The sequence below is a fragment of the Aspergillus alliaceus genome (genome assembly GCF_009176365.1).
Source record: "Aspergillus alliaceus strain CBS 536.65 unplaced genomic scaffold BDW43scaffold_3, whole genome shotgun sequence".
Classification (NCBI taxonomy): Eukaryota; Fungi; Ascomycota; class Eurotiomycetes; order Eurotiales; family Aspergillaceae; genus Aspergillus; species Aspergillus alliaceus.
The window spans coordinates 106,732-119,286 of record NW_022474686.1 but is presented as its reverse complement, the minus strand read 5'-3'; the positions used below and the strand labels follow the sequence as shown (position 1 = coordinate 119,286).

Here is a 12,555-nt window from a genome sequence, read left to right as displayed (position 1 = left end):
TCTTTCTTTGTCTTCTCCCCAGCTTTGCTGAACCGCAACACATTGCTATTCGATTCATCCAGTCATAATGTTCCTATCCTATCCTCGGTTTCTGTCTGAAGGTCCTGGAGATACTCAACAAGCGCAATATGCGAAACCGCTTTGCAATGTTCAATGCGCCGACCTATCGATTTCCTAATACCCTTATTCTTGGCTGGTGGAAGTGTTAGCGTTCTTTCTGGCCTTGAATTTGTCTGGATTCACTTGCAGTAGTATAGTTACAAAAGAATGTTGCCGCGAGGCTCTATCTGTAAGGACTCTAGTGGCTTTTCATGTATTTGATCATCTTCCTGAATTGTAGCTTGACTGTCCTCCATGATTCTTCAAAATGGGGAATTCGTCAGCGGATGTGTGCCCTCGAAAGTAATGAGAAAGAAGGGCAAGTGATGCGCGTATAACAACGAGACAGATAATGTATACCTATATTTATGAGATCGTCGCGTCTTCGTAACAACAAAAGCCCAATGAAAGTAAGGCGACATGACGATGAACTTTTGGTACCGCGTATCAAATACTGAATATCAGTTTAAGCTTCCCAGTTCCTCTTCTTTGCTGTGAAAAGCAAACGAGCTTTCTCCTCCTGGGAAGAGGATCGTGATAGGCCCGATGACATGAGCGGTATAGCGCTAATTCGAGACAAATGGACATCGAGAACTAGGGCTCTTTGAAGTGACCGGTTTGCCCATGAACTAGACGCAGAGGGCCAATCTTTGCCATCCCAATCCTGCACTTCAATACCTAGTAGGCCTCTACTGTCACCCACGAATCGTTCTATGCAATCTAAAGGGGGAAGAAACCGGCGTCTCACACCGCAGCCATTATGATTCGTGTCGATTTGATAATCAGGACACTGCTTAAGCGAGGAGATAATAGTTGATATGTCACTTGGGGGGCCGCCCGGCTGGGGGCGTTCTGTTTCCTCGTCTTCGGAGTCTAAGCTGAAATCTGGATCTATTAGGGTGGATCCGAGGAATATCGTCTTCGTGCGTAGAGTGAAAAAGCGGGTCATTTGACCCAGATGAAAGGCGTCGCAGGCACTAGAATTTCCGAATCCGCACCGACATTGATACTGTCGGGATTGCACTGTAGTACCTGCGACCGATGCAGTGGGCAATTTAAGGCGTTCTGGCTCCTCCAGTGCGCCAAAGGCGCGGAGAAAGTACGCTTGGAGATCTGTGATGGTATTCAAAACGCATTGTCGCCTATAGTATAATTCTTCTAGAGACTGTCTTAGCACTTGTGAGACATGACGAGTTCGAATGGGTTTTTACCTTCTAGACCGTCGGGGAAGTACCGCCAACGGACACTAGCTGACGTAGGTGGTTCAACGCCATTTACCCAAAACTTTGACCCAAGAAGGATCAGCGCATGTGTCCATACTTGGAGAATAGTACACTCATTAAGAAATCTTGCTATGAAGATTGTTTGCCGAATACGGTCCTCGTTCAGTCTCAGTATCGAGACATCGAACTTCACCATTGGGACTCTTCCTTTCCCAAATGCATAACCAGTTCTCTTCAGGGCTTCTCGGATAATATCAGGAGAGTTGAAGGCATCAGCTAGCGCTACCAGTCTAGCAACTAAAGAAGTAGGTTGGGTTTTGAGCTCCCCGTCAAGTTTGATTTTCTCTTGATCGTCAAAGGAATTGAATGACAGCACTCGAAGGAATAGTTCGATTGCGTCTACCCCAATTTTTGGTGGGAGATGATCCACCGGCAACCTGACAGTTGGCAGGGTACTTTGGATCGAAGCATCATCAGATAATGCTTTCCCACCCTGGTTCCACCTCGCCTTCTGTAAGATGAGATTCCTGCCTTCAGAAAACTTATTAGGGTCAAGCAAGGCCCGAAAGTAGGGACTGTTCCTTATAAGATCATCACTTAAGACCTGCCAACGGTGACTAGCGGATTCAGGGGAAACAGAAATAGAACCCTCTAAGGGGGCGTATTCAACAAGCACATCCCCGGTTCTTAACAGAGCTTTTACAACTGGCTGAGCCCCAACTGAAGGGCCATTAACCCCTTTATGGTTGCCAACAGCCATGGGAGCGCCCCTTATCGGAAGGGGGTTGTCTTGGATATTGCGGAGATCCAGTGTTTGAAGCGAAGCCTCTATTCCAATAGGTGCTGGAGAAGGATCTGGCTCCATGATGTATAGACTCTGGAGGCAAGGCTCTTTATACTGGCACGTTCCACATTACTCGCGTCACAATTTTTATGTAGGATCTCATATACGACGCCTGTTTCTTGGATACTTGGTAGACCCGGTTGTGGCTTGTTTGTTATTCGGATGTCCTTTTACACAAGGATGAGAGCATCATATGTTCCCACATGAAGAAAGACTTACGGCGACAACACAACTGGCGGGGAACTGAAATCACTGATCAACGAACGTTGCCTCATCGGGCGTTCGAGTCATGTGACGGTACCCATTCCCAAAATGGTAGTTTGTGATTTTTTCACCTTAGAATTTCAAACACGAATAGTACCAGTTTGACTAAGTGATTTTGGTATTGAAAATAGTAGATATTATACAGTGTAATCTGGTGCCGCTGTAAATTAAACACTTGTATCCCTTCGAACAACTTGTACCTCACCATTCCATCCAATGGGGTGCCCAACTCCGTAATCACAAAAAGAGAAAAGAAAAAGAAAAAAATTGATGGTAAGAAAAATTGCGCCAACATCAAGTCACCCAGTAACAATAAGTAAACCCCAAATGAAAAAAGAGCAAGTGACGAGAAAGTAACAGTTAAATGGCTAGCAGCGTTCCTGCTTTACGGCAAGGATACAACAGGGATATGGAGAATTTCGTATTCGTTCCGTTTACTTGTGCTGGTATGCCCGTTTTGTTTTTCCTTGATGGACGCATTTCGAAGCTTCAATGCATGTGCCATGCTGTAGAATAGCTTCGTTGCCTGTAAATTCGCTGTATCCACCTGCGACATCTCCATCGCAGACCGGGTCATCTCATCCATCCCACTCTCGTCGTCATGATCTTCAAGATCATCGCCGCCCATGAGACTGAATCTAGGAGGGATGTGTGAGAATAAAGCCAAACATGGTTGCGGCTCTTCTTCGTCTGAAGCATAAGGACTAGGTTGCTGTTGGTCTGCTTCGTGTGCAAGAGACTCGGTGTCGAATATGTCATTCCTTTGAGAAACAAGATGCCATAACTCGCCGCAAATAAATCCAATGACAAAATCTTGATTGGCGCGTGCAGCAGCGAGGCAGCTCTTTCTGTAGTCGGCTTTGAACGAGGAATCGGTTGTTGACGGTAAACACAGGACAAGGCCACGCGCAAGCAGAGGTGGGGGTGGAACCTCCTCATCGATAACGAATAGACTTGAACTCCCGCTCTGAAGGCTATCCTTCCGCTCGTAGACTCCCGAGTCTGTAGGTGATTCTATTATATCCTCAGTATGCTGTGTGATTGTCTGAGTCAGAGAGATGGTGGAGGCTTTCCGAGGCGGAAGGCCGCTTGTATCGCCAGCCACATAATCGAAAGTGAGATGTGAACCAGCATCACTATTCTCGAGAGCCATTGCTTCATGTCCAGTCGATGGACGCTCACTTGGGCTGTTGGCCGTGATTTCCGTCTTGATGGTCTGCACAGCGTCCGCCACAGCCTCTCGAGCAGCAGCTTTAAGGGTGGGAATCAGAATATCAGCTTCTTGGTTGCCAACTGCCACCCCTGAAGCCCACGCAGTTCCTAAGACAGCCCACGAAGCTTCCTTGACGACACCCTTCGTATATTTCTTCCGAATCAAGTCCACTAATTGATTCTTCACCTCTCTCGACTCGGTCTTTTGTCTGCCAACAATATCAACGGTGGCATTGAGGATGCGGCCCGATTCCCAGAGTAAAAATCCATGTTTCTTAGCTAAGGAGGTCAATTGGCGAGCTGTCTCGTCGCACCAATCATCGATAATATCCGCATGGATCTGCAGAATGGCTATGTGTGGGCCAACGGAGGATGCCAATTGCAGCAGAGCATCTGTGGTGGTGATGGTGTGGGAAGGAGCCACGCAGAGCGGAAACCCGAATGGCAGTCCCCTCTTAGCCGTCGTCAAGATATGCAGGTAGGAGATTAAACGATTCCCAAGGAAAGAAGGTGATTCGAACGCTGAGCCTTCCATTATTTGTTTATGGGCCGGAATGACAGCCGGGGGGTAGGGGATGAGTTATGTTGTTCAGGAAACAAAGGGAACAACGGGGAATTGCCTTCCTCTTTTAACCTAAGAGCTTGGGGCAAAGTGAACCAGAGAAGTTGGTACTCTCGATGAAACTAAAGCTGTACTAACGTCGTTGGCGTCCAAGCAAATAAAATGGTCAAGTCGGTCGAGACAATGATTGACGGAAGGCTTGGGGACTCCACTTTTTTTGACAGTTAGTCCGTTCAGGTAAATCGACAGGGGGGCAAAGACCCAGTGTTGTGGTTGTATTATCTCCTAGGCGAACTCAATCGAGTCAGCTAATTGCCCTCGAGGATGTCCCCGTTAATGGGTCAAGAGGTGGACTGTGATGCTCTAATGTTACATCTGCCATGTCCAGTCAGTAGCTAGAGAAGCAGAGGGAGACAGAGAGACAGAGAAAGGAACCGGAAGAAGGAGAATAACTCCGCTCTGAAAATATAATTGATATGGTATAGCATTGTATCTCATGCGTTTCCTTTTTGTGGTTTATTGTTTTGGATCGGTCAATTTGCGTTGAATATTTACATTTTTCTTCCCTTGTTTCTTTTTTCCCTACTAAATTTTGTTGCTAGGCTGACATACATTCAAGTCAGGGTTGATGATGATCGCCTTTTTTGGTGGACCGTTTCAAGGATCTCCGGCGATTCTCCAACTGGGTTATTGTAATCATTGTAATCACAATACTCATATTAAGGGGTAGAGAACAGTTGAGATCCCCATATATCTCGTACAACTTCCATCGAAACCATACACCATTATTACTTTAAAAAGGGAGCACGGGTTGAGAGCCCTGCCGCTTATCCACTAATGTTGTTCAATTTTGTCCGAAAATATATTCTCGGACCGCCAACCGGAACGAGCTCTAGTGGTATTTCGGGAGTCCTCCGAGTCCGTAGCCAGTCTTTCAACCCTAAGTCCGCATGCCCCTATGCCTAAATTGGTATATGGGATGCTTTTAGATCGTACCAATTTCCCCAGTACGGAGAGCGACACATCTGTTTTAAGGTTTCTCGGGGACGATAAAACCGCGGTACAGGCGAAAGTGATGTTAATCACGACGAATGAAAAGCGAAGTCGGAGTGAGGCTGAGAAAGAACTATCTCTCATGATCTCATCACGAGGCTCAAAATCAATTGTGTCCCGGGGCGAATTTGGATCCTGGTTCCGAAATAGAAGTCTATCTCGTTCAGCCAGCCCCATCGGGAACAGGTAGACTAGACCTGAGTTCGGCCGAATCCGAGGACGCTCTTACCGGGATTCTCCTTTCCTTGTCCTGGACGAAGCTACCGATAGTGCTGGTACTGTATTTCTTGTTTAGGGTGGCCAGAACCCTGAGTTGTCTTCGGCATAATCAGTCAGGATCCGTAGATCAGTATGTGGGTTAAAGCCAACCCTCTCTGGCATTCCTAATCCAGTAAACGATTTCCTTGTCCATAATGGTTCGGGTTTTGGAAAATCTCCACCCCATGCATGAGTGTAAGGATCTGAACGCGAACCCTAATGGGATGATATTGTCCATGCATTTCCGATCAAATGAACGGCAGTTGCACTAGATGCATACGAGGTTAATACATCTCGGGGCAAAAATCAGGAAAGCTCGAGGACTTCAAGAGGAACTCTGGTCTTCCTACTGGCTAATAATCCCTATACATGAGACTAAATAGTCTACTACTAACACTAACAACACTAAACTAAAGTCCAATAAGACACTGCCCTACAGCCAAGACACAACTAGTAGACTTCACTAGCGCTCTAAAATAGCGATTGCAAATCAAAAATATTTGGGCGACCAGACCACAGGTTAACTGTACCCCTTGGTGTTGAAAATCCGTTAGATTCCTCCTCGAGCCCCTATGAGGCCGCCCATGACGGGTCGTTGGAATCCTTCCATTTGACACGTTAGACGCTTAACGACCATACAGGAAATGATCTATGCTTAATCTAGACCAAGAGCTTATAATTACTCTTGTTCTGTTCTAATGGCCAAAAGTACTGTACTGTATGCACATGGATCTGCTCTGAATCACTTACTCCTACCGATACTTCTACCCGCTCTTTGGGCGGTTTTTTTTTTGTTAGATAATGCCTTTTGATTCCTACTGAGGCTGTGTCTGTAAGCAGATGGTATGTGCGCTCTTATATAATTCCAAATCTCCGTCCCTTGTCGCTACTTTGTATAGAATACTCCGTACTCCGCGGAGTATTCCCAGGTCAACCGTGTCGCAACGTAACTGTACTTGTCCACAAAGGATTGTATCAGCCAAGCCTAGAGGAGCGGGGTATAGCGTGCTTGATAAGCTCGTCCGTTTGCCTCGTACGAAACACAACATCATTCATAGATATATAGATATAGGGGCATGAGATGATTCATGAATTGTGTCTTTGGGTTGCTGACTAACCTTGCTGGTCAGGGGTCGATCGTCAAAGGGGTTAGCGTCAAACTGCGCCTCGGCATGGACATAATGGAAAAAAGAGTCGAACTTCTATCACCTCCGCATTTTGTCTGTTGATCGATCGTACATGTTCGTAAAATTGATCAATACTTTTTGAATCTCACCACGGTGCAGACGCCACTGTATATTTCGTGTGTGGTTGGCTTCTTCTCTAGCTCAGCACGATTCTCATTAACCAGCCTGTGTGTGGTTTTTTATTTTTTAATTTTTTTACCCCTTCCCTTGTACCCGTCGGAGCCATCGGACCCGCGAACCTGAATATTATTCTGAGGCTCACGCCACCCTTTCCGAACAATTTATTCCGTTATCTGGTCGTGGTGTGATCGGTCCAACTATATCTCTTCTATTTCTACTCCCTTATATTCCCTGTCTTCCATCATCACCTAAGACGATTGGCGTCAATTACCGGAGCTTTCCGTTCCAACAGCCATGCCAGGAAGGGTTTTGCCAACGTTCACCTCCGCCGAGGTCGAGTCTCATAACAATGCCAAATCCTGCTATGTGACCGTGGGATCTAAAGTCTATGATCTCACATCTTTTGTCGATGATCATCCTGGCGGTGGTGATTTAGTCCTTGACTATGCTGGAAAGGATGTCAAGGAAATCCTACGCGATGCCGTATCCCACGAACATTCGGAAGCAGCTTACGAAATTTTGGAGGAAAGTCTGATCGGCTTTATTGCCTCCGACTCGACTGGCAAACAAGGGACCAAAGTGAATGGGGTAGGGGGAACGAATGAGCCTGTATACGCCTCAACTGGAATGTCCCGCGAAGAGGATCTATCTGTTGAGACGGACTACAGTCAAGATTACAAGACGCACAAGTTCTTGGATCTCAACAAACCTCTTCTTATGCAGCTCTGGAACAGCGGCTTCAGCAAAGAGTTCTACTTGGACCAGATCCACCGCCCACGCCATTACAAGGGAGGTGAATCTGCTCCTCTTTTTGGGAACTTCCTGGAGCCCCTCAGCAAGACCGCATGGTACGTGGTCCCAATAATATGGCTGCCGCCTGTTACCTATGGAACCTTCGTCGGGTTTGCTGGTCTGGGAAATGTGCCTGCCGCAGCTACCTATTGGGCCGGCGGTCTTTTCCTGTGGACCTTGATCGAGTACCTCATGCATAGGTTCTTATTCCATATCGACCGGTATGACTTCTAGCTCCCCTTTCTAGTCATGCGTTTGCTAATCTACGTCCAACTAGATATCTTCCCGATAACCGCGTTGGTTTAACCCTCCATTTCCTATTACACGGCATCCATCACTATCTACCTATGGATAAATATCGACTTGTAATGCCACCAGCTCTATTCATTATCCTAGCTACACCATTTTGGAGGTTGGCGCATGCTGTCTTTTTCTATAACTGGTACGCTGCTGTGACGGTATTTTGCGGCGGCGTATTCGGTTATATTTGCTATGACTTAACCCATTATTTCCTCCACCATCGCAAGTGAGTCAATCTGGAACCCCGACTGTGATCTACGCGTGATTGACCAATTTTCACTACAGACTGCCACAGTTCTATCAGGACCTCAAGAAGTATCATCTTCAACATCATTTTGCTGACTTCGACAATGGCTTCGGTGTCACCAGCCGTTTCTGGGACCGTATCTTCGGTACAGAGCTCGTGACACCGGCGCCTAAAGACGTGAAGAGACAGTGAAAACACAATCATATAAAGATTCGCCTTCTCCTCACTCATTATCTGAGTATGAAATAATGCCAAGGCTGCTTGTGGAACAGTCTTCTATTCGTTTCTGCTTTTTTTTCTCTTTTTTATCTGGAGTCCTGGGATGTTGTTCTTGTTTAATTACCCTATTCCGTTTCATTCATGTACAGTGAATTTGGTCAGCGGCCATGGGTAAATATTGTTGCAGGACCAGGGTTCTTCCCATATATATTATGAGCATGGCCTTCGGCGAGATTATTAAAATAGTGTTTATACGATTGTATATGACGGTACTACATAATGCATAATACAATTACCCATACAAGTTTTGACTTGCGAAAATACAGTTTATTGCCATCTGGCTCATTCAGAAATTGAAGTCGGAGGCAACGCCAAGGAATACCACGTGATGTTGGCCGCTTTTCATTTCCACCCAATCTTTCCCATTCTCCCATACCACTTCTATGACTCTTGACTTTAAATAACTCACTTCTCTTGAAATATCTGTCACATTCTTGCAGTGATAATATCTATAATTTAAGAACAGAGACACTCTGTGAAGGACTAGGCTGTGAAAAAAAACAGAAGGGTTCGCTCAAGTCAAGCTTGATCTGCCGTCACCATCTAACCAAGCTAAAAGTGATCTTAATCCATTCCACGCGATCTTCCTTATCTCCTTTCTATTCAGCTTCATCCAGGGGAAGGTTATCAACGTATCGTCAATATGTCAGGTCTCGATGTCGAGGCTCTACTTGAGTCTACAGCCGCCGCAGTACCCCAAGATGCCCGACAGTCCCAGGAACGCGATGACCGCTCCAAAGCCGACAGTAGTGACCGACGTGACCGTGACCGCTCGCGTGACAGGGATCGTAGACGTCGGGACCGTAGCCGGGACCGACGTCGTGATGCTGATGGAGATGAAGACATGAAGAGTCCGAAAAGCGAACACGGCAGTGCTAACGGAAGCCATAGAAGCAGAAAGAGGAGCAGGAGCCGTGAGAGTGATCGCCGTCGGGCGCGTCGTGACCGCAATGGTGATGGCTACCGGTCTGGCGGAGACTATTACCGTGGAGGCGGGCGGGCCCGCACTCGATCTCGATCCCCTAATGATGACCGCTATTACCGCCCCTCGGGTCGTGCTCGTCGAGAAGAGAGGGAAGATGACCGACGCTCTCGCCGCGAACGAGACACTCGCAGACGTAGCCCCAGTCGCGAAAGAACACCGGAGCTCAACGAGGATGAACGTGATAGACGCACTATTTTTGTACAGCAGCTTGCGGCTCGTCTAAGAACAAAGGAATTGATTGCTTTCTTCGAGAAAGTTGGACCTGTTAAAGAGGCACAGATTGTCAAGGATCGCGTCAGTGGACGGTCTAAAGGGTGAGTGCGCGGCCCTTCATTGACAATATGCTTTGAACCTAACAAATTGTCCAGTGTCGGTTATGTTGAATTCAAGAACGAGGATTCCGTTGCTCCTGCTATTCAACTCACAGGACAGAAGCTTCTAGGGATTCCAATCATCGCACAGTTGACTGAAGCGGAAAAGAATCGTCAGGCTCGCAACCCCGACGCCAGCAGTAGCAACAACCACGCCGCCCCATTTCACAGGTTGTATGTGGGTAACATCCATTTCAGCATCACTGAAAATGACCTCCAGAATGTTTTTGAGCCGTTCGGCGAGCTCGAGTTTGTCCAGCTTCAAAAGGATGAAACTGGTAGGAGCAGAGGATATGGCTTTGTCCAGTACGTATCACCCTTTGTTATTTGTGATGCTCCAGTTGTTGACTGTTATCTTCTAGATTCCGTGATCCCAATCAAGCTCGAGAGGCACTAGAAAAGATGAACGGGTTTGACCTTGCTGGTCGAGCAATCCGCGTTGGCCTTGGCAACGATAAGTTCACCCCTGACTCGAGTGCTCAACGATTGCAGAGCCAAGGTGCAAACCAACAAAATTTCCAGGGCTCCTTATTTTCGGGCCATGGAGGACGTGGTATCCAGGCCGGTGGTACTAGTAACTTCGACCGTGCCGGAGGCCGGGATTCTGAGAAAGGAGCTGGTGCTAGTGCTTTGGATGATACAGATGTCGCCGGTGTAAACTTCAACAACTACAGTAGGGACGCATTGATGAGGAAACTTGCAAGAACAGATGAACCCTCTGAGCCGTCCGCCGACGATAAGCAGAAAGTGCTCCGGCCTAAAACGGAAACCAAGCCATTACCTGTCAATGTGAACATGGCGAGTCGGTGTGTTATGCTTCGCAACATGTTTGACCCTGCCGAGTAAGTTGGCTTCTATGAACCTCTCAACAAGGTATGGACTCTAACAGTATATACAGAGAAGAAGGTGAAATCTGGATTAAAGAGCTAGAGGATGACGTCCGCGCTGAGTGCGAAGAAAAATATGGCCATGTTGTTCACATTGCACTAGATCCTAACTCGCAGGGTGATATATACCTGAAGTTCGACCGCGTCCAGGGTGGTGAAAACGCCATTAAAGGTCTGAATGGACGGTTCTTTGGTGGCAGGCAGATCACTGCGCAGCCCGTTGTCGACGCTGTTTACAGCAGTTTGTTCTCTCGAACCAAGGCGATGTAGTGTTTAACTCGTCAACGCCTACAAAAGCTTACATCTTAGTAGGTATTCCATCTAATAGCGTGATGTTAGGTGCGACTCCTGGTGACGGGATCGCCGTCTATATCCCCGAACCTTTTAATTTGCTTCGGCATGGTATTTGGCTTTGATGACACTACCCCTGGTAGGTGCCATTTTTTTGACATATTGCTTTTCATAGGGCCGCAAGGCTTGTTGTGCAATGATTTGTTTATAGGGATTTGTACAGTGCGCTAGCGCAATAAAACCATTGTAGTTTTTCCGTTATTTAGGTCTTCCTCGTCATTGAGACTCCCAGACATGCACGTGCTCTCAGTTGACTGACTGAATCACGTCGGGTAATCGCTATTCTGACTGAGGAGGAAGCCCTGATGCCACTAGGTCTACTGAAAGACCCCGGGGTCGTACGGACTCTCAATTCCTCATGAACGACATGAGGAGTCGTTAGATACTCAATATAGGCCTTCCAGGTCACTCCCAAAGCGCGTAGTCAGGGAAATATCTATCATGAATCCGCCGAGCATAGTCCACCAGAGCCGGAAACCCCCGAACAGTCCTCTGCATATTTGGCGCCCTACAACAAAAAGTATCAACCGTCAGCAACCAACTCGCAAAGCATAATAATACCAAAAAATAGGGGGAACCAAAAAGAAAAACAAATGCTTACGCATAAGAAACCAACCCAGAAACAATAAACCCAAAAAGTACCGCATCCACCTCAGTAGGTTCATCGCCTCCCCAAACCCAGAACGGTCCCTCTCTTGCGCGATCTACATACCGTGACCTCGCCTCCACAAGCACAGCATCGACGCTTTCCCAAATCTCTCGGTTAAACGAATTAATCTCCTCGGTCGAGAACAGCATCGTCCCCTGCCCGAGGAGATTGCGGGTGACCTTGCGGTAGATCATGAGACCTACCACAACCCGGACCGGCCAGGGCAATGAGCCCAGGACTACATCTCGCATGGTGTAATAGTTAAGCACCCATTTCTCGTAACTCTGGTATGGGCATTGTCAGCATTGAATTCATGGTCTCTAAATAAACAAATACACCAAGATCATGGTTTCATCCATTCTGGAAAACCTGTTTGTTCACAATGGAAAGAAAAATGAAAAATGAAAAACACAAATGCAATACATACCCCGTAGAAATACAACTTCTCCTCCAACAATGCCTGGAGACTCATATCGTGGAGCTTCTCTGTTGCGGAAAGCTTGTTGTTCAGATCACCCACCAACCCCCTTTCGATTAATGTCTTCGTGATCATCGTTGAATCGCCCATGAGTGGGGGAGAGGGATTTTCGTGGATGTTTGGCTCCGGGATGGAGATGTAGGGAACTTTGCCCTTGGGTGCGTTGCGGAGGGATCCTGCCTCCACGCGGTAGGGTATACCGGCGAAGCGCAGTCGGGCTTCGAGTTTGATTACGAACGGGGACCAGGTGTAGACTCCTGTTCCTGGGAGACCGCGGTAGAGGGTTATTGGTGGTGACTTCGGGGGTGAGGACATTTTGGACATATTGGTAGGTGTATTGTAGTAGGCATGGAGGTACAGGGGTTTACGTGAGTAAGGAAGGGCGTTCTTGTTG

General features: G+C 47.2%; 5 protein-coding genes across 5 annotated transcripts; 2 read left to right on the top strand and 3 right to left on the bottom strand.

Annotated features, from left to right (window-relative positions):
• Positions 1 to 565: 565 nt before the first annotated feature.
• Positions 566 to 2,082, bottom strand: BDW43DRAFT_296622 (uncharacterized protein; the record flags this gene model as incomplete). Its single annotated transcript, XM_032044236.1, has 2 exons — positions 566 to 1,257; positions 1,311 to 2,082. 2 exons carry the CDS (start codon positions 2,080 to 2,082, stop codon positions 566 to 568), a joined length of 1,464 nt encoding a protein of 487 aa, XP_031905170.1.
• Positions 2,083 to 2,441: 359 nt separating this feature from the next.
• On the bottom strand, positions 2,442 to 4,669 carry BDW43DRAFT_114737 (uncharacterized protein). The gene has a single exon (XM_032037978.1). It carries the CDS (start codon positions 4,175 to 4,177, stop codon positions 2,816 to 2,818), a length of 1,362 nt encoding a protein of 453 aa, XP_031905169.1. The 5' UTR covers positions 4,178 to 4,669; the 3' UTR covers positions 2,442 to 2,815.
• A 2,187-nt stretch (positions 4,670 to 6,856) lies between these two features.
• BDW43DRAFT_114501 (fatty acid alpha-hydroxylase) lies at positions 6,857 to 8,503 on the top strand. Its single transcript, XM_032037974.1, has 3 exons — positions 6,857 to 7,835; positions 7,892 to 8,140; positions 8,200 to 8,503. Exons 1-3 carry the CDS (start codon positions 7,117 to 7,119, stop codon positions 8,351 to 8,353), a joined length of 1,122 nt encoding a protein of 373 aa, XP_031905168.1. The 5' UTR covers positions 6,857 to 7,116; the 3' UTR covers positions 8,354 to 8,503.
• A 180-nt stretch (positions 8,504 to 8,683) lies between these two features.
• Positions 8,684 to 11,600, top strand: BDW43DRAFT_114619 (putative RNA splicing factor (Pad-1)). Its single transcript, XM_032037976.1, has 6 exons — positions 8,684 to 8,948; positions 9,058 to 9,739; positions 9,794 to 10,102; positions 10,159 to 10,638; positions 10,695 to 11,113; positions 11,335 to 11,600. Exons 2-5 carry the CDS (start codon positions 9,084 to 9,086, stop codon positions 10,951 to 10,953), a joined length of 1,704 nt encoding a protein of 567 aa, XP_031905167.1. The 5' UTR covers positions 8,684 to 8,948; positions 9,058 to 9,083; the 3' UTR covers positions 10,954 to 11,113; positions 11,335 to 11,600.
• BDW43DRAFT_306196 (glutathione S-transferase family protein) lies at positions 11,440 to 12,476 on the bottom strand (the record flags this gene model as incomplete). Its single annotated transcript, XM_032045971.1, has 3 exons — positions 11,440 to 11,542; positions 11,636 to 11,967; positions 12,111 to 12,476. The coding sequence occupies 3 exons, from the start codon at positions 12,474 to 12,476 to the stop codon at positions 11,440 to 11,442; spliced, it is 801 nt and encodes a 266-aa protein (XP_031905166.1).
• Positions 12,477 to 12,555: the final 79 nt, after the last annotated feature.